The 22,321-nt window shown below is 38.0% G+C and overlaps 1 protein-coding gene across 1 annotated transcript in view; it reads left to right on the top strand.

The window, feature by feature from the left end:
• Positions 1-7,441: 7,441 nt before the first annotated feature.
• LOC121408135 (adenylate cyclase type 2-like) overlaps positions 7,442-22,321 on the top strand; it is a 29,478-nt gene continuing 14,598 nt past the window's right edge. Inside the window, exons 1-3 of the mRNA XM_041599460.1 lie at positions 7,442-7,715; positions 15,276-15,489; positions 15,843-15,967. Of these exons, the coding sequence (XP_041455394.1) occupies positions 7,605-7,715; positions 15,276-15,489; positions 15,843-15,967 (450 nt within the window). The 5' untranslated portion in view covers positions 7,442-7,604. The remainder of the gene's footprint in view (positions 7,716-15,275; positions 15,490-15,842; positions 15,968-22,321) is intronic.

Consider the following 22,321-nt stretch of genomic DNA (forward strand, 5'->3'; position numbering starts at 1 on the left):
GATGACTCCATCGACCAATACGGTCTGAGCTGAGCTGGAAGGTCCTTCATACGCTCTGGCCATCCTTGGCCTATGATACATTTCAACTGCGATAGTGTTGAATCCGCGTCAGTTTCTCGCTTAACATCTGCGATTCGTTGCTCTGTGAACTGGATGTGGTTGATTTGCATGTCGAGTGCGATATGCGTGTTGTCATTTCCTTGAGCCCGCGACAGACTATCAGCAATTGGGACTTCCTTCCCTGGGCGGTAGATTATGTTGAAATCGTACTGCTGGAGGCGTAGTAACATGCGCTGTAAACGCGGTGGGGCTGAGGTAAGCGGCTTCTGATGGATCATTTGCAACGGTTTATGATCAGATTCGACTGTGAAGTGCTTACCGAAGACATACATATGACACCGCTCACATCCGAAGACGACGGCGAGCATTTCACATTCAATATTGGCATATCGGGTCTCAGCATCACTCAACGCTTTTGATGCAAACGCGATGGGTTCTCCATCTTGGAGAAGTGTAGCTCCCAATCTGCGAGATGATGCGTCTACCTGAACAATGCTCTCCTTGTTGGGGTCAAAGTAACGTAGGGTAGCACTCTCACAGATCTGATCGCGTATGTCATCCATAGCTCGCTGATGGTTCTCAGACCGAACGAACTCATTGTCTTGCCGAAGAAGCTCACGAAGATCTGCTGTACGGCTAGAGAGATTGGGGATGAATGGGCTCAGGTAGGTAGCCATCCCCAAAAACTCCTGGAGTTGAGTCTTGTCATGTGGAGTTGGCATAGATTTCACTGCCTGGACCTTTGCTGGATCCGGATGAACACCATGTTTGTCGTAGACCATGCCAAAGAAGACTTGTTCCTGATTGATGGAGCACTTGCTGCTGTTGAATTTCAAACCTGACTTAGCCGCAACCTCCAAAGCGTGCAGATTTCTATAATTGGACTGCTGCGAGTCTCCGAACACGACAATGTCATCTGCGATCCCAATGACGCCAGGGCACTGCTCTAAGATCTGGTCCATTCAGTGCTGGAACACATCTTGGCTCATCACTAGACCAAATGGCATACGCTTGTAGCAATACCGTCCGAACGGACTGTTGAACGTGGTCAGCAGTTGGCTTTTTGCATCCAAATGCACTGACCAATACCCATGTTTTGTGTCAAGTTTGCTGAACACCTTGGCTCCTGTGAGCTTGTGCGTGATTTCCTGTACGGTGGGTGTAGTGTGGTGACACTGTTTGATCGCACTGTTCAAGTCCTTTGGGTCCAGACATATGCGTAGCTGACCGTTCGCCTTGCGCGAAATGGCTAGACTACTGACCCAGTCGGTGGGCTCAGTGACTCGGCGAATGACACCTTGTTTTTCCATGTCATCGAGTGCAGCTTTCAGCTTATTGCGGATATGGATCGAGCACTTACGGGAGGCATGCACCACAGGATGGGCACCATCATTTAGTACAATGTGGTACTCTCCAGCGAAATCACCGATCGCGTCAAACTGGTGCGAGTATTGCGACTTCAGGTCAGCTACCGAGCGGATGGGGTCACTCTGTGTGTTGTACACTTCGCGAATCTATGGAGAAAGTGAGGGCCACCAGTTAAAGCGCTTTCGATGTGCGTAAACCGAGAATGGCTGGTCTGCTGGTGTCACAAACGTGGAAGTCAGCATTAATCCACCCAGTGTTACCATGGCGACAGGGTAATGTGACTACCATAATGCTTGATCGCCGTTTCATTGTATACTGTCAGGACACAGGTAGTATCCTTTAGATGGCCTTTTCGGGGAACACCATCGGCATCAAGATTTGAGGGAAACATGCGGCGGTATACGCGTAGAGGTATTGTGTTCACCTGCAAGTAGGTGTCAACCGTAATAAGGAGGTTTATAATACGCTCTTGTTCATCTTGGCGGATCTGTATGCGTGTAAATGCTTCGTCATCACTTTGGTCAGAAATCGCATCAAGCCAAGTGAAGATAGCATTTAATGACAGCTGGTCAAAGCTCTCACTACCTGTGTCATCCTTGGCAGGCGGTGTGTGCGCATCAGTGCAGTGCACATCATGAGTAGCTGTCGGCGTACTGTGAGAAGAACTCCTCTGCTTCCCACGCTTATGCGAGATGGACCGTGTCTGTTGTCGACGTTCGCGACCGCTTGAATCACGCTGTTGTCGACCATGAGATGCTTGCCAACTTTGCTTTGATCGGCACATCTTCGATCAGTGGTTCTTCTTACCACAGCTGTTGCATATCGTATTATACGCTGGACAAGATTCACGTGACGAGAAGGAATGGCTCCTCCCACAGTTCCTGCAATCTCGTTTGTGTTGGATTACATCGACTGCTGGGGACAACTGTGGACGCACACCTGCGAGTTGTTGCATGTGCGAGATTGAAGCTTCATGAGTTCTTGCGTAGTCTAGGCACTGCTGAATATTCAATTCATCTTGCCCCAGTAACTGCTTTTGGAGCTCTGTGTGGCGTGTGCCAGCAATGAATTGTTCAACGACTCTGTCAGCGAACTCTCTGTCATCGCGAAATTGACAAGTCTGTGCATGTAGTTTCAATCTGGACACAAAACTATCAGCAGTTTCACTCTCTTGTTGGCGAAATCTCTGTAAGTAGAGGCGGGCGACTCTGAAATTGGACTTTGGTTTAAGCTGCTTTTCAAACCGATTCCACACAACTGCGACGTTCTTCCTGTCTCTTTCTGCTAAGTCCAATGAATTATACATGCGGAGGCCAGGGGTGCCCATGAAAAGCAGAATGTGATCCACCTGTTTCTCCTCGCTGACATTTTTTACGGAGAAGTACAATTCACACTGCTGTTTGAATATTTGTATTGCTCCCGGGAGATCATCATCTTCCCAAGACAATTTTGGCACGACGGAGTCATTCATATTGACGGTTTAGTTCACCGGTCACACACAGCTGCACAAATTCACTAAGCTGCAAGCACAGAGAATGAGGCTGTAAGTACAGTGAAACTCACCGCGATCCGTACATGTGGGACTACAGCGACGGCTCAGGCAGACATCGCAAGGTTCCTTCCCTATCATTTCACATTTCCGTAGGGCATCATCACAGTCTAATGTCACCACTAGCGGGATTACATCCGACCGCTAGCCACCATGAAATATACTGTGGGTTCCAACAGATCATATCTGAAGACAGCGATTACATTTTAATGTCATTTATTTGGGTAACACTAACATCAACACCGAGTTACAGTACATTTGTTCCAGTAGTGTGTCATTGAATGTACAAATCATAAAGGAAAATATCTCCAGATATTACATTAGGCACCAACATTATTTATATCATCAGAAAGCTCAAACTCTATACTTTCTTACAATGTCACTCTTGATATGTGGCATCTTTTAGATGGGTCAGCAGCCAGCTTTTTTCCATCAAGATGCAAGACGAGATTTTTTAAATTTCTGAGTTCCATAAAATCCAGAGTTCTGATTGGCTGAATAATGTTTTCAGAACAACAGGCGCGGCTAATTTGAAGAGATTACCACATGGTGTGTGTGACCTTGCAGAGGCCTAGTGTGGGGAACATTGGAATTTGCGTGGGTGTGTGGTTTCCATGACCAATCAGAGCGCAGTATTCTTGTTTTTGAGCTGCTAAATGTACTTGACCTATGAAAAGCTGGCTGCTGACCCATCTTAAATACATCTTCTTCTAAAAATCATATGATATTAAAGCTTAGATCTTCAGCTTTATCATGATCTAAAAATCATTTGTGCTCAAACAGAAATTAAGTGTGAAAACAACAACATTTGTTGCATGAAAAAATTATTTTGTTTCATTTTTTAGATCAAAAGTTGTCTATATATTACAACATCATTTTAAAAATACAAACACATGACCTGAAAGAATAATTCTTCTTTACAAAGATACCAAAAACATGAAATTTGGTCAATATTTAGAGCAGCAATGGCCGAATATAACTAATAAAAATGCAAAACCCTCTAGTCATGAATATCAATTGGATAAAAGAAGCTACTTTTTCAGGGCTTGCCTACTGACTGTAATGGTATTGCTACAGCTAGCCGTATACCCCAATAACAAAATCCTCAGAGGAACCTAGATATTTCATTCCCAAGCGCTATCAACACTGAATTGCCCAATAATCCCTCTTATGTAACATTTCTCCTCAGCAGGCACAATCCCAGGGTTAAACTATAAACAACAGCTGTGATGTTACGTAAGAGCAGCTCTGCCTGTAGACAGAGTATTGGGTCTTTTGAAATCAAATTATTGTATTTGATATCTAATCAACTTTTCAAAAGCATATTGTATTACTTAATCTAATTTTTTTTCAATTTCAAACAAAGAAAATCGACCCAGAAATAAGGAAACTACAAGAGATAATAAACTAGAACTGCAATCGTTTCAGAACGATGTGCATGCATTGACGCCTCTGATTTAATAGAGGGCAAGAAACAGAAGGAGATAGAGAGAAAACTCTAGATGATATACATTCTCAAAATATTAGTGGGCGCTACTTCTTAAAGGAATGGTCACTGATGCATAAAACACAGTTGGAGTATGTGAAATGATACAATTGGCAAACCCTGAAAACATGAGACCAAAATGAATTCAAACAAGGAAGTTATGGCAATTTAACTATTTCAAGACTTTGCAAGAGAGGGTGCTATTTCTAAAGGTTATGGTCACTAATTATGGACAATATGTCTGCCAAATCAGAATGAATTTGGATGAGAAACGGAGGCAGGAGAGGACTAACAAAAATTACATGTTAATCAAATTGGATTTTGGCAGATTTTGCCTTCCATAGGAAGTTACATTCTCGAGTCAAACAGATTTCGTCCATTTTTAGACCATGTGGCCGCTGAACAAAGAGAGAGAGAGAGAAAGACCCCGGGGGGGCCACTTACATTGACGAGTGGATACCATGCGCGACCAAAAAAACACGTAAAAAGGATGTCCTTTTCACGATAGGGCACGTTACGTACGTAACGTGAAAAGGGTGTCAAAACCACAAAAATAAGGAAAAAAGGGTATCTATTTCGCTAGGAAAATTACGTGTTTAGGGTCGAATTTGCGGGGATGATGAAACAAAATTAAAATGTTTTATAAAGGATGTCCTTTTGGCCCCAACACTACGTGTTTAGAGTCCTATTTGCACGAGGTGTAGAAGGTGGGGTCGTACTAAACCAAAAAGGTAAAGCCCCGGTAAAGCCGACAATCAAAGGACCCGTAACAATAAAACATTCCTGTACTTGTTTAGGGGTTCATTTCAGGGAATATTTGCCAAGAGTATCGTTTTGTTTCCAATACTTGTTAAGGGTAGGGTTTCACACGCCAATACTTGTTAAGGGGTGCATTTTCAGAATATGGAAATTACGTGTTTAGGGTGCTTTTCGAGACCCCATGGTCGCGCATGGTATCCACTCGTGAATGGAAGTGGCCCCCCCGGGAGAAAGACGCAGAGAGGTTTTTGGCAGAAGACGAAGAAGATTGTGGAATAGGAACAACAACAATGCATTGTTGCCATTGATGGCATCAATGCAAAAAGCCATGGCAGGCCCATAGATAATGCATGCACTATATACAGACATCCAGTTCGTATGCTGTACAAACTGATTGACATCGCACATGGCCCTAGGACTGTGCATGGCTGAGTTCGGACTGAGGTCCAGAAACAGATGCTTAGATAATCAATAAACTTGCCGGGTGGGGGGGGGTTAGATTTGGTAAGCCTCGAAAAGAGAACTTCTGGGTGTCTAAAGGGGGTTAGAAGTCTACCAACGGAGATTTTCGTCATTGAAGGACATCCTGTATGTAACAAAGTGGGAGGTTTGTTTAATTCCATCTCATTTTCATTGGTATTTCTTTTGCCATTTTTAAAAAAAATTAATTTTGCCATGGTAAAAGAAGACCCCCTAGTATATCAATCATCCAGGATATATCCTGGTCAGCTGCACCCATGATCAGCAGCCTCAGTGGCTGGTAGTTAAATAACTGCAAAGACACATTCTAATACAAAACAGTGAAGAAAAAAAGAGAACAAGTCTGGAGAACTTCTTGTAGTGTTGTGTTATAATGTTGCTCCCTACATGTAGCTACAGGGCCTTGCCTAATATGTTTCCACATTTCAACTTTTCGTGATGTCATATTCTGCATTGAAAATTTATATGCTTGTGAATATATAGTTAATTGGCATAAATGTATACATACAGCATGTAAATGTGTATATATATATTCTTGAATATTTTCGACAATCATGTAGCAATACGTGTGTATGATCATGAAAGAAAAAAGAGAGGACTACTTTTCCTTGGTGGAATGACACCAAACTCACATGACCCAAAAGTAATGTGGTTTCATGGTCTGTGACGTAATTTCACCACACCCAAAATGATCGTATGGTGTTAGAAATTAATAATAGACGCATAATGCCTGCAGGTCTGTATGCATGTAAAAGGCGTAAAATTATGTTATAATTGTAGATTTAAAAACAAATACATTGTATACATAATTCTAAATGTCCAAGAATATTTAAAAATAGATTTAAAGGTCCCATGAAATACTGCAAAGATGCTGATTATTTTGTTAGCTTAGTGGTTACTTATTACGATTCCATCAAAATTTTAACTGAAAAACATCCCACATCAGGTTCAAAGGCATTTTGTATTGAAAATTGAGCCAAATTCGCCCCGCCCACAAAAATTCAGCCCAATTTGGTTTTGTATATCACGTGATCATTATGACGTGCCTATTGTGGTTGTCGTCAGAACTTGATGAAATTGGTCGGCTTGAATGGCTGGAATAATATTCAGAACCTGAATCTTCAAAGTCCGAAGAATCAGACGCAGCTGATGACAATGCTGCAGCCACGATCAAAACCTCGTAAAAATCTAAAAAATCGGTTAAGGATGAGCTCGGTCGAAACCGTAACTACACGAGAAACATGTACAATAACTAGGGATCCGGCTGCACAGCTGATAAAGCCTTCCTTCGGTGACGTCACAATGATTGACAGGTCGATCGGCCGACTTTTTTGAACATTTTAGTGGGCGTTTCCGTTGAAGTTTATTTCCATGGAATAACTCAACACCGGTTCGTCGTACACAGAAACCGATGACAAATTTGTATTTTTCAAGTAAAACTGCCTAATAACAGATTTGTATCTAGAATGAGATGGCCTGTGTGTCTTAGAACCTTTAACCTAACTTATAGTTACACATTCTGAAAGAGGTGGATTTTTAATTGCTCAAGCTGGGTAATATTTTGTAAAGTCGGTGGGAGAGAACTCCAATGTATTGGTGCAGCTTTCTGGAAAGCCCGAACTCCTTGTGATTTGGGCTTGACAGTAATTTCAGAGAGAAGATTTTGTGAACCAGGACAGAGATTACGCCTGGGTTTATGAATTTTAACAAGTTCTTGAAGATAAGCAGGGGCAATACCATGTTGAATGTTGATATGAGATGTTTATATTTGGTCCTTTATCGAATGGGTAGCCAATGAAGGTCAGACGAGATTTGAAATACAAATTTACACATTTTAACTCATGTTTCTTTTGATTGTTTTGCTAGGAGCTGTATCACCAGTCATACAATCTGATTGCAGTGATGTTTGCCTCCATACCAAACTTCAAGGAGTTTTACACCGAGACTGATGTCAATAATGAGGGTCTAGAGTGTCTGAGACTACTCAATGAAATCATTGCAGACTTTGATGAGGTGTGTTCTCAATGTATCTTCAAAGAAAGATCTTTGCAGCTCTTTTTAATGAAGGCTCAATTTTCACAGTTTGTGTTGGGAAAATAATTTATTTATTGACACCTATGTTTACATTGCTCTTGCTCAGCTTGATTCCCCCCCCCCCCCCCCCCCCCGTTTTCATCAAATTAGACGTTCATACTTAAAATTGTATTCTTATTTTATTTATTCTTGCATATTATGCTTTATTCTTTCATCCCATATTAAACAATATCTAATTAAATGCTTTGAGATTTGTGTTTGCCAATTATTTGTAGAGTGCTATTTCTTATTAATTTGACATATCGTGGCTGGGCTGACAAAACCTCATATCTCAAAATTAAAACATTTTGAGGGCAGCTTCGAAAAGGCTGCATTTAGAAATATAGCTATGTTGGTCTCATATTCTCTGGGAAAAGTCTCCTGATACCTGTGAAAAACTCTTTTGAGGCAAAAGTAGGTAGGTGCCCATGTTTACTTCTAAAATCTAGCATATTCTGAGCTGTCATCAGAATATTTAAGTTATGAGACACAAGGTTTTATCAGCCCAGCCACAATATGATTTTTCTATTTTTAGTGAATATTTTATTCAAAACAAAAGAAATATTTTAAACATGCAATTTTGTAATTGTTAGACATCTGAAATTTTCACTCTTAAACCCAGTAAAAAAAATTTAATACTGAATACATTATTCTCACAGTATTCATTTAGAACAATTATTTTTCTAAATCTGTGAAATATGTAATTTCAATATACGAAAGCACTACTTTACGGCAATAACAAGGACACATCTACTTGATAGGCCATTTTATTGTCTGTCACATTGTGTTTGATGTGAACCTGACTTATTAATCTAGTCAGGCTGTTTGACCATCCAATAATTAAATAATTAAGATAGAATTGTATATTTTAATCAAAATGAGTTTATTATAATATAAAATTTTGCCAACATAGAGGCTCACAAGCTGTCAAAACATAAGCATCAGCAAATGAGTATCAACGAGTTGTGGAACAATCTGTTTCAGTTCATTTTAGTATAATCTGAATAATCTGCGATTCCTATCTAAAAACAGAACACAGTTTTGTGTTTATAAGAACAATTTATAAAGTAATTACTTGACTGATTTTTATGCTACCGCAGACGAAGTCAGGAGGGGGCATAAAGCGTTGCTCCTGTCCGTCCATCCCCCCACTTGGTTTTCGCGCAATTACTTGAAAAATATTTAATGGATTTTTGAAAAATTGGGTGTTTAGGTAGGTGACACCAAAATACAGGCTAAGTTAGAATTCGAAGTCTGCAGGTCAAAGTTTGCAGCTCATTAAATATGCGAGTTGGTTTTCGCGCAATAACTCGAAAAATATTTAATGGAGTTCAAAAATTTTTGGTATGTAGGTAGATGACACCAAAAAACAGGCTAAATTTGAATTCGGAGTGCGCAGGTCAATGGTAACAGCTTTTGGTTTCTGCGCATTAACTCGAAAACTATTTAATGGATTTTTAAAAAATTTGGTGTGAGGTAGATGACACCAAAATACAGGCTAAATTTGAATTTGGAGTGCGCAGGTCAATGGTTACAGCTCATTAAATATGCCAGTTGGTTTCTGCGCATTAACTCGAAAACTATTTAATGGATTTTGAACATTTTTGGTGTGTAGGTAGATGACACCAAAAAATACAGGCTGAGATCAAACTCAGAGTCTGCAGGTCAAAGGTCACAGCTCATGAAAATATGCAAATTGGTTTCCGTATGACAACTTATGAAATATTCAACAGATTTTTTAAAAATTTGGGTGTGTAGGTAGATGACACCAAAATACAGGCTAAGTTCGAATTTGGAGTCCTCAGGTCAATGGTCACAGCTCATATATGCGAGTTGGTTCAAAGGTCTAAATTTGTTCATTACATGTATACGCATATAGGTTTCTGCATGATATTAAGTTCAATCATATTGAATGAATTTCTGATCACGTTAAGCAGGGGCATCTGTGTCCTTTGGACACGTCAAATTTCTAGTCTTATTTATGAGATAACTGGATACATCTACTTAAGTCCCTCCCACCAGCTCTTTGCCTTGCAGTAACATGTCTCAGCTTTACGAGAGCTCACAACGAGGATGCATGTTGCAACTGATTGCGTTGTGTTGAACGGAAGTGCGTATGATGGCGCTATTATGCAAATATTTGTGTACTATTATTCAGAAAGCATATTATTTATTTATTTATTGGTATATATGCACATAAAAATTGACCAGCAGCACAAACTGAAAGGGTCAATTTACAAAAATTAATGAAGTACAATATACAGATATAACAAAGCAAATGCATAAAAACATAATTACAGTATTCTACATCAAAATTTATCTCCAACTAAAAGATGTATCTCTTAAATAGAAGTTGAGAAAGAGAGAAATAAGCAAAGGGGAAGAGGGAAAGAGAAGACGAAGAGAGAGAGAGAGAGAAATGAGAGTAATGGAAAGAAAGAGAGGGGGTATGTCCTCCAAATAGAAAGAGAAAATCGAGTGAGGTAGAGAGAGAAAAAAGAAGAAAGTAGTTAAGAAGAGGAGGGTGACATGGAGAACATGAAAGCCAAAATACTGTAAATTATGATTGACACTACATAAAAATATGAATATTCTACATGAGATACAAAATGATTTATATATAAAAAATTGATTCAACATAAGAACAAATAGTATATAATACATTTTAGCAAGACAATAACTAATCAATCCAAATTTTCCATGTATGTAGGCCTAACCTACAAAAAAACGATAGAAAGCTAAAGAAAGGATGTAAAGAAAGAAAGAGGGACAGACAAGAAAATAAAAAGAGAAAAGTGTAAGGGATAGGACTCAAATAGGTAAAGAAAAATTTACTATAGGAAAGGGAAAGAACGAGAAAAGGGGAGAAAAAATAAGGTAAGAGAGTAAGTTTACATTGTAACAACACTAAAAAAAAAGGAGACAGAAGGATCGTGGGCTGACACGGTGACAAGGAATGGCTACATAATCAAAATACAGAAATTGAAACTACTTCCAAATCTTTGCAAGGTGAGGAATGGTGGATTTACGGTATCTTTCAGTATTGCATTTGATTGTGGGAAACCAGTCATGTTGCGTGATAGACTAGTACAAGAAACGGACCTTGGTGTTGGAAGTAGGTGTTTATGATGATCAGAGTTCATCAATTTCTGTCCAAAGTTTAATAAAAGTGAATCCCTTCGGGAAGATAGTGAAGTGAGTTTGCTAATTATCAGAGTAATGAATGTCATATCCTACAATTATTTTGAGTGCCCGCATTTGAACAAATTCCAGTTTATCGGATTCTTTGATTGTGATAGAAGTGTGCCAGACAGGGGAAGCATATTCAAGAATTGGCCTAATATATGTAGTGTATACAGTCACCATCTCAGCCAAACTTGCTATTAGACAAGAATATATCATAATCATAATATATCCAGGAAGCTCATGAATGAGAAATTCAGGTATTTTCATGACATACATGTACATACATTATACACACAAAAAATATTGGGTAAAAATGCTCCATGAGGGTAATTATCTGTCCAACCAACATTCAGCATTTCTTTTGTGCATTTTTATTTATCCAGTGCGATGAAATTTTTGCCTATTCTAAAGTAATTGCTGCTTATTTTTGTCTCGCCTGCATAGCTGAGCGACACTAAAGGTGCCACTTTTCAAACGGCAGTGGCGATGGCATCGTCAACATTGAAATCTTAACGAAGGTTAAGTTTTTGAAATGTCATCATAACGTAGAAAGCATATATACCTGATTCATGAAGTTTGGACATAAGGGTAATCAAGTATTACTGAACATCCTGCTTGAGTTTCAGGTCACATGACCAAGGTAAAAGGTCATTTAGGGTCAATGAACTTAGACCATGTTGGGGGAATCAATATTGAAATCTTAACCAAGGTTAAGTTTTTGAAATGTCATCATAACGTAGAAAGTAGATATACCTGATTCATGAAGTTTGGACATAAGGGTAATAGTGCATCAGTAAAGATCCTGCCTGAGTTTCAGGTCACATGACCGAGGTCAAAGGTCTTTTAGGATCAAAGATATTTTAAGCTTTTGTCCTGGAGAATGAAGCCAAATTATTGAAAGCCAATGCAATGTGAAATTGGTCATTCTATCTACTATGGGGAGTTTAAAATGGCAATTTTAAGATGGTATGGAGTCAGCAGTTACTGCTTTGACAGGTTACTGGGTCATATATATACAAATGTCACACTAGAATTTAATTCGTCATGCGGACGAATTAGGTGGTCTGTCATGATTTGTCATTCAGTGTCGGCTGATGTATGAAATAAATCATTTAGATATCATTGATAATCTTGATCGTAGACATCCTAAGTTTTGACCATTACTAAATGTGATTATTGATGTGGTGATGACAATCGTCAGACATACATCTTCAAACAGATACATACAAGATAGATGATTATACCTCACGGATCAACACGGCAATGCTGGCATGATCCGGGGAGGTCCGGGATACTTTTGCCCCAGATGACTGTGAACACGGCATCAACACGGCAGCACGGATCTACACGGATCATGCCGGCAGAGCACGTCGTCAACACGGACCAATACGTCAGCAACACGGACCTACACATCAGCTACACGGACCACCACGTCAGCAACACGGACCTACACGTCAGCAATACGGACGAACACGTCAAATGCGTTATCCATTGAGCAAGCATATTCCCCATAGAGATTACACGTAAGCAAGTTTGAGAATTACAATTCAAATTTTGCAAGCGATATACGGGCATGATCCCGGCATCTGATCAAAAAATGGAGGGCACACTTCCCAAAGCTTAGAATCTCGGCTACTACATATCGAAAGTTCAGGGAAAACTGACATGAAACAATGGAGATATGGATCACGAAATAGAGGAATGTCGAATCTAGTTTTGAGAAAAAGTCATGTCCCATAGAGATTACACGCAAAACACATGTGATATGAAAAAAGCAATTATAATCTGTTTTATCTTGCTAAATTTTAACTTTTATAGCTTTTAATTATCATAAAGGATCATGTAAGAAGTGGCAAAAAGAAAAAAAAGTGAAAAAAAAAATCATCTTGTTCACCCCCGGACTCGAACCCGCGCCCTTTAGAAAGCAGTCAAATCCAAGATATTCCCCATAGAGAATACACGTAAGCAATTTTAAGAATTACAAGTCCAATTTTGCAAGTGAAATACGGGCATGATCTCGGCATCTGATCAAAAAATGAAGGGCACACTTGTGAAAGCTTAGAATCTCAGCTACAACATACTAAAAGCTTAAAGAAAACTGACAAGAAAAAATGGAGATATGGCTCACGAAATAGAGGAATGTCGAATCTGGTTTTGAGAAAAAGTCATGTCCCATAGAGATTACACGCAAAATGAGGAAAAATGACATGCCTCTTTTCATCGCTGTTTTACGCAATGATGCGTTTCTCAAAACGAATATTCATGTTAACTAAGGAGAAAGAGTACATTCTAAACTACAACATATCGAAATCTGGGCGAAAAACGATCTATATTCGAGAAGTTACAACCAAATTTGCATAAATTTGATGACGTCATTTTTGAAAAAATGAAATTTTTAGTTTAGGCGCCATTTTGATGACGTCACGATATAATTAAGGGACATTGATGACATGAAATCAAATCTACAACTCATACTCTATCGATATATGAAAAAAAAATTGGGGGTCAACGGACCTTTTAAAGAGCTACAGTGAATTTTCAATAGGCATGTTTTTGCCCATATATGGCCTATAGTGAGAGCTCGCGCGCACACGTGCTGCAGACTTTAACGGGTGTTAATTTCGTCATTAATGGTCGTAGAGAGCTAAATTCAGTATCAAATTGCTCAGAATTATATTATCAATGCAATGAAGTAAAAAAAACGGTGTTTCTGAGTTTCGTTAAGGTGTAACGTGCGGAAACGCGTGCGCATACGTGCGCGCGCGCAAATTTTTGAAATGCTTAAAATGACCTATAACGTACTCTCGTTTGGTAAAAAAGTGATTTTGAGCATTTTGAAATTTTGACGCGCGCGTACGTGCGCGTCGTGACCTCTAGGTTATTTTTGATGACATGACCTGATGACCTTTGACCTGAAGTTGATGTGATGTTAATTTAATTGATTTTTGATAATGTGATTTTACAAAATGGCGCCTAGATGACGTCATCATGACCCGATGACCTTGAAAAGCTTATTTTGACGTGTCCATGATAGATCCTATAGATGACATGAAATTCAATGATATTGATTAAGTCTATTTTAAGATAACCTGGCGACAAGAAAATCCGTAAAAATAAATAAATAATAATAAAAATAAGAAAATTCTGACGAAATTAAGAGGTGATCTGTCATAAATGACAGACCACCTAATTAATACACCTGTATACTTGTTATTTGCTTTTATAGTATGTCTATGAGAACTACAATCCACATATACAATTTGGCTCCACTGATTTTATTTTTTTCTCACCTGCGAAGCAGCTTGAGACTCTCGCCGCTTTTCTGATGGCTTTGGCGGCGTCAACATAAAATCTTAACCAAATATTAAGTTTTTGAAATGACAGCATAACTTAGTAAGGAAATAGGCCTAGTTCATGAAGCTTAAACATCAGCTTAATCAAGTATTACTGAACATCCTTTCTGGATTTCAGGTTAGGTGACCAAGGTCAAAGGTCATTTATGGTCAATGAACTCAGACCTTGTTGGGGGAGTTAATTTCGAAATCATTACCTAAGGTCTAGTTTTTGAAATATAACTTAGAATGTATATGGACCTAGTTCACGAAACTAGGCCATGAGGGTAATCAAGTATTACTGAACATCCTTTATGAGTATCAGTGCACATGACGAAGGTCAAAGGTCATTTAAGGTCAATGAACTTTGGCCATATTGGAAGTATTTGTTGTATTACCATCATAACTTTAAAAGTTTATGGATCTGATTCATAAAACTTGGACATATTAATCAAGTATTATGAACATCCTGTATGGGTTTCTAGTCACATGACCAAGGTCATTAGCTATCTGTGGGGGTATTTGTTGAATTACTATCATAACTCTGAAATTGTATTAGTTCATAAAACTTGAACATAAGAGTAATCAAGTATCACTGAACATCCTGTGAGAGTTTCATGTCACATGACCAAGGTCAAAGGTTTTTAAGGTCAATGAATTTTGGCCATGTTGGAGGTAATTATTAAATTGCTGTCATGACTTTCAAAGTTTATGGATATAGTTTATGAATTGTGGACATAGGGGTAATGAAATATGCCTGACAAGTCTTAGGTCATATGATCTAGTTAAAATATCATTAAGGTCAATGAACGTAGTATTGTATCATTGTATAAATGGTGTTTAGAATTGTGAATAATTATTTTGTAGTAGTTTTCAAAGTCAGCACTGCTGCTATAATGAATCACGTAATGCAGGTGATACTGCCAGGGGCACTCCACTTGTTCATTTTATTAATATATTGGTAGTCTTTATTCTATTTCAGCTCCTATCAAAGCCTAAATATAGCTGTGTTGAGAAAATCAAGACCATTGGTAGTACATATATGTCTGCAGCTGGTCTGAAACAACCGGAATCAGGAGTCAGTACCAAACAGTCTCTGTACTATGTAGGAGTCCTTACTGAGTTTGCTATGGCTCTACAGGATAAACTAGAACAACTAAACAAACAGGCTTTTAATGACTTCAAACTAAGGATAGGTAAGAACTTACAGGGTTGTATGTTTGATGGTGATTATAATGATGGTGGTGGTGATGATGATGATGCTAATTATGAAATTTGAGATCCAACGTAAATATTTGTTATTTCAGGTAAAATGTAATTTCAAACTGTCAAAGATTCATGTGTTTTAGCTATTGAAATGTCAGCATTCAACTAAATTCTAGCTAAAGAAATGAGTCCTTTTGAAATGAAGATTGTCGGATATAATGTATATAAGTTTGAAAAAATACAATAGACCCTTATTTCGTATTATAAGTATCATATTATTAACAAATTATAATTCTCATCTAGGATAAAGGATATTATTTTCCAATTAATAATTTTCACCCAGGTATTAACCATGGTCCTGTTGTGGCTGGTGTGATTGGAGCTAGAAAACCCCAGTATGATATCTGGGGAAATACTGTCAATGTGGCGAGTAGAATGGATACCACTGGAATGATTGGTGAAATACAGGTACAGTAATTGTTCAACTTCAATTTGATTCAAGATATTTATATTTTAAATTATTGTGGATATGAATATCAAAATGCGTTTTTACCAAATATTTTCTGTGTATTGATATTGTAATGTAGTTTAACCTTAATTAGACTGGGTCTGATTCCGCCTCCCCCCCAAACATTTTTTGTTATAAATCTGCTGCGTGACATTTTTTGACCCGCTGACTTTGCTGACTTTTTATTTTCAAATCTCGCGAAACTTTTGAGGCAAAATTTTCGACCCCCAGGTAAGCAGTTCCAAAATTACGCAACATTTTGTAAGTGCATGCAGACCCAAAATTGCTGAAAAACATCAATTAGTGTACAAATCCAATCCAAATAGTGTTTTTAGCCCAAATTCATAAATGTATTATTATTTCTCATTTTACTGATTGAAATCAATTAATTTCATGTTGTTTATATTCAGAATAAAGTCTCTGATGATTTCCATCGAAAAAAAAAATTAAAAAGCAAAAGTTAATAAAAACAGAGAATACGTACAAAATTTACCAAAAAATAAAATACATAGAAAATAATTGTGATGTTGAATTATTTTCATACAATTGATTAGAATCCTTTAAAATGTTTAAGGGGCCTTATTTAGTTAATTAGAGCAACATTTTGAATTTACACAATTAGTGATAAGACTGTTTGAAGAATTTGATATTACCATTTTGTAGATTATGCCATGGGTAATGTGCGTGCTGATTTTTTTTCGTGATTGCATGACTGACGGTCGAGATCCAGCCCCCCCCCCCCCCCCCACTCTTCTTAGGCGTAAAAATAGCAGTTTATTTAGGGTTAAGTGCTGGAAATAGGGGGCTTTATTCAGAATTTCTGGTGAGGAGGGCTTGTCAAGTTTATCTGGGGTTAAATTTCGTGCTGATTCCAAAAATGTGAGTCATATTGATCATCCTCACAAAATTTTGGCCATTTTGGCCAATATTTGACCGAAAATGACCATTTTGACCACTCTTTGGAAAATGGTCCCTGAACAGAATGCTTTGTTAATCTCATCCAATATAAAGGGTCTATCCTAAGTAAAAATGCACCCAGATTCCAGATAAAGTGGTTTCATTTGCCAAATCACAATTGTAGCGGTCATTATGGTCATATTTTGAAATTTAGAAATCCAAATTTCCTTTTTAAATTTATGCTGGATCATAACTATCAACCTCATGTAATTTATTCCATCACTTTGGTTTATGAGGGTTATTTTTGCTACTTTAGATATTACTGACCATTCGCGCAACTTTGCATTAGAAAATAAGCAGAAAACTAAGGTCTTCAACGTGTTTTATCATCGTCCCTAATTAAATGAGAATGCATTTAAAGGTCCATCTCGTGAAGAATTTTTATGCTGAATCCAAATATATCAGTATTAATGACCCTATTTAAAAGCTTATAGTCATTTTGGCTACTTTGACCCCTGCCCAATGTGTATGTTCAGCTTATAGCGAGAATCGTGAGGAGACAAGTTAGGATTGCGTTAATATTTATCATTATTAGCCGTATCAGACATCTGAGCAGGGCGACTTAAGTACATTATTGCTTGGTTATGACTGTGATCAAATGGTCAGTGAATAAGTTTCCAATAGTTTATTCACGGACCCAATTTATTGCCTGCTCAAGAAAGTCAATGAGAAAATGCGTGACCAATGTATTAGGCAATTTGGCCCCCAAAATAACCAATAACATCAGTTCAATTAATAAAAAATACTTCTAATGTCACCAGAATCGTTACAAGGGTGTGCTGTGACACCTAACACTGGTGTATTAATCCTTTAAATCATACATTTCAAAGTAGTTTTGACCTCATGTAATTTATTCCTATTTTGACCTATGAGGGTTATTTTTGTCTCGCCCACCAGAGGTGACGGCGAGACTTAGGGATCCAAATGTTGTCTGTCGTCAGTCCGTCACAAACCTGTAATGACACATAACTCCACAACCGTAAGTCGCTTTTCAACCAAACTTGGATGGTAGATGGGCTTAGGGGACCTGCATGTTATGCTGCAGTCTGAGGTCACATGGTAAGGTCAAAGGTAATTTTCAGGTCAACGTTAAAGTTTACATGCAAGACTCTCTTATGACACCTAACTCCGCAACCTTAAGTCATTTTTCAACCAAACTTGGATGGTAGATGGACTTAGGTGACCTGCATGTTATGCTGCAGTCTGAGGTCACATGGTAAGGTCAAAGGTAATTTTCAGGTCAACGTTAAAGTTTACATGCAAGACTCGTATGACACCTAACTCCACAACCGTATGTAGCTTTTCAACCAAACTTGGATGGTAGATGAACTTAGGGGACCTGCATCATATGCTGCAGTCGGAGGTCACATGATAAGGTCAAAGGTCATTTTCAGGTCAACGTTAAAGTTTACATGCAAGACTCTCTCATGACACCTAACTCCGCAACCGTAAGTCATTTTTCAACCAAACTTGGATGGTAGATGGACTTAGGGGACCTGCATGTTATGCTGCAGTCTGAGGTCATATGGTAAGGTCAAAGGTAATTTTCAGGTCAACGTTAAAGTTTACATGCAAGACTCTTATGACACCTAACTCCACAACCGTATGTAGCTTTTCAACCAAACTTGGATGGTAGATGAACTTAGGGGACCTGCATCATATGCTGCAGTCGGAGGTCACATGGTAAGGTCAAAGGTCATTTTCAGGTCAACGTTAAAGTTTACATGCAAGACTCTCTTATGACACCTAACTCCGCAACCGTAAGTTACTTTTAAACAAAGCTTGGATGGTAGATGTACTTAGGCGACCTGCATGTTATGCTGCAGCCGGAGGTCACATCGTAAGTTCAAAGGTCATTTTCAGGTCAATATTAATGTTTGCGTGCAACGCTCTTAATATGACAAGTGTTATTCCATCCCAGTCATTTCACAATGAAGCTTTGATATAATTCTCATGCATGCCCTCGCAAATCATGATATTTCTGGTTATTTTCATAAGTGGGCGAGACACAAAATTGCTTTTGCCTTGTTGCCACTTTAGATATTACTGACCATTCACGCAGCTTTGCATTAGAAACTATGCAAATACGCAGAAAACTGAGGTCTTCAGCGTGTTTTATCTTCTTCCCTTATCTAATGAGAATGTACTTAAAGGTCCATCTTGTGAAGAATTTTATGCTGATTCCAAATATATCAGTATTAATGACCCTATTTAAAAGCTTATGGTAATTTGGCCACTTTTGGCCCCCAGAATAACCAATAGCATCAGTTCAATTAATAAAAAATACTTCAAATGTCACCAGAATCATTACAAGGGTGTGCTGTGACACCTAACACTGTTGTATTAATCCTTTAAATTATACATTTCAAAGTTATTTTGACCTCATGTAATTTACTCCTGTTTTGACCTATGAGCGTTATTTTTGCTACTTTAGATATTACTGACCATTCACGCAGCTTTGCATTAGAAACTATGCAAATAAGCAGAAAACTGAGGTCTTCAGCGTGTTTTATCTTCGTCCCTAATTAAATGAGAATGCATTTAAAGGTCCATCTCATGAAGAATTTATATGCTGATTCCAAACATATCAGTATTAATGACCCTATTTAATAGCTTATAGTCATTTTGGCTACTTTGACCCCTGCCCAATGTGTATGTTCAGCTCATAGCGAGAATCGTGAGGAGACAAGTTAGGATTGCGTTAATATTTATCATTATTAGCCGTATCAGACATCTGAGCAGGGCGACTTAATTACATTATTGCTTGCTTATGACTGTGATCAAATGGTCAGTGAATAAGTTTCCAATTGTTTATTCACGGACCCAATTTATTGCCTGCTCAAGAAAGTCAATGAGAAAATGCGTGACCAATGTATTAGGCAATAAGTCAGAGCTAAGATCCGGGTATTCTTCGTGCTTTTGTACGTGTCCTGGAATCGCGCAGTGCTATACGTCACAATGTTGAGACAACGCTGGATACTGCGTCCCCAGGCCAGGGACACGTCATTTCAATTACGTCACAATGGTAAAGCTTAGAGGCCCAGTCTGCTCAACATGACAAAATAGATTTCCATTCTTAAACTCTGAAATGTCTAAATTTTAACGATTTTTACTCTAGATATCTGATTTGGTTAATAATAGCAACATTGATTGGCCTGGGGGCAAATTGACATATATCGCGCTCACTGAATTGATATCATCCTTGTCTACGACTCAGGCGATATAGATTTAGTTTGGGCGATATATGTCGTATCGCCCCGTTGCCGGTCAATATTGCTTTATTGTTAAATGGAGGAAGTTTGAAAGCTTTTTGGTGAAAATCAATGCAATGATTATAAATAATAGACCAATGTTATTGGCCTATTGGACTCTGTGATGATTTTGACCCTTTTTTGTCATTAATGATCAGTGACCAAACATTTTTTTTATTTAAAAAGGGCTTAGATGTTGCTCTGTATCATTATCAGGGGTGTGAGAGTTCAGAGTTTTAGCAGTTTTAATTTTTTTTCAGCTTACATGTAATTAGTTGATCTGTCAATCTGACAGATCACATGGTTTTTGTACGAAAATCTTATCCACTTATTTTTATTTTTCATCCCTTTTCTTAATAGCACAAACTCTAAAACTCCTCATCAATTTTCATCAATTTTTTTTCATTTACCGGTATGCGGACCTATAATGCAATGTGCATGAAACAAGATCAAGGTCAAAAGATCATTCTGTGAAATCATATTATCAATCATATATCTATCAATTATCAAAAATCAATCATATTTATGTCATATCAACTCAGGGTGACCAGATTTCACAAAATGAAATAAGGGACAATCGACAAACAAAGATCAACAAAGAATCCCACGCACAGCGTTAGACTTGTGAAAAAATATAAAGAATTGAAAGGGAGGGTGAACGAAAGAATGAAGGAGAGAAAGAAAGGAGATGAATTGAGAAGGAAAGAAAATGAAGGAAAAAAACCCAGAAAGTTAGAATAAATGAAGGATGAAAGAAAAAATAAAAGAGATAAAAAAAGGTTTCCATATCATTCTTTGAAATTATATAGAAAGAAAGATAAAAGAAGGGAAGATGAATACATGTGTGAAAGACAAAATAAAGGAGAGAATTAAAGGGGAAAAAGTAAGATAAAGGAGGAGGAATAAAAGAATGAAGTAAAGAAATATGTTTCCTTCATTCTTTGAAAGAAAGAAGAATAACAGGAATGGAAGGAAGGAAGGAAAAGAAAGAATAAGGGAAAAGTACGACAATACACCAGACGGTGGACTGTACTGTTTCCAGAAGAAGAAGAAGAAAGGAATTAGAAGGGAAAATAAAAATAAAGAAAAGAAGAAAGAGGGGGAGGGAAGAATGAAGGGAGGAGAGAACGAAAAAAAGAAAATAGTGGTAGGAGAGAAAGAACGAAAAGAAACAGGAAAGGAAGAGAGGAGGAAGCCAAGGACATTTTAAGGAAAGAAAGAGTGAAGGACATAAAAAAGGAAATTTGATAAAGAAGGAAAGTCAGATGAGAAGGAAGGAAAGAAAAATGAACAGAGAGAGAAAAAAAATGTTCAGGAAAGAAAGATAGGAAATAAAGAGATGGAACAAAAAAGGGCAAGCAGGAAGGATAGGGTAGAAAAGAAACAAAGAGGAAAAAATTTCAAACTTCTATAGCAAAAAAAAAAATCCAATCATTTAACAAAAATCACAATGTTATTTGGTGTGATTTTTAGATGTGCTTAAAAAAATTAAAAGTAAGATGTTTTAGAAATGAATGAAATTTCAAAGTGAAACATATTGTCGAATTAAAAAAATTGATGAAACATCACGGCATCGTCCGCTCAAAACGAAAGCTGAAACAATAACTTGTTCCTCCGATTACATCTCCAAATCATTTATCTGAGAATCCATTATAATTTTAAGAATTTCCCGCAGATTTTGTGATTATTTTGAGAATTTGCTCCGATCCTACATGCCTGTAGCTAGTCTAGTAGCCTGCCATACACGGGTAGGAGGCCAGTTCGTTTACAATGTACTGTATTGGGTTAGCAAAAAAATCACCGCAGAACTTGAAAAAACTTTACAGTTATCGATTTAATTGTTGTCTCTGCTTCGTCATCTGTTGGTTATTTCATGAAAATTTGTCACTTTTAAATGTATTGACTACGTTTGTTCAATATTCTGAAATACTGGACAAATAGGCGTCCCGGAAGGGTTTGTCGGGACGCCGGGACAAAGGAGCAAAATACGGGACAATCCCGGGAAATACGGGACGTCTGGTCACCCTGTATCAACTTCAGGTCAAGGGTCAACTGTTCATGTCATCAAAGGTCATATAGAGGTCCAGACTTGCGCGTATGGGCACG

The sequence above is a fragment of the Lytechinus variegatus genome, chromosome 2 (genome assembly GCF_018143015.1).
Source record: "Lytechinus variegatus isolate NC3 chromosome 2, Lvar_3.0, whole genome shotgun sequence".
NCBI classification, from domain to species: domain Eukaryota; kingdom Metazoa; phylum Echinodermata; class Echinoidea; order Temnopleuroida; family Toxopneustidae; genus Lytechinus; species Lytechinus variegatus.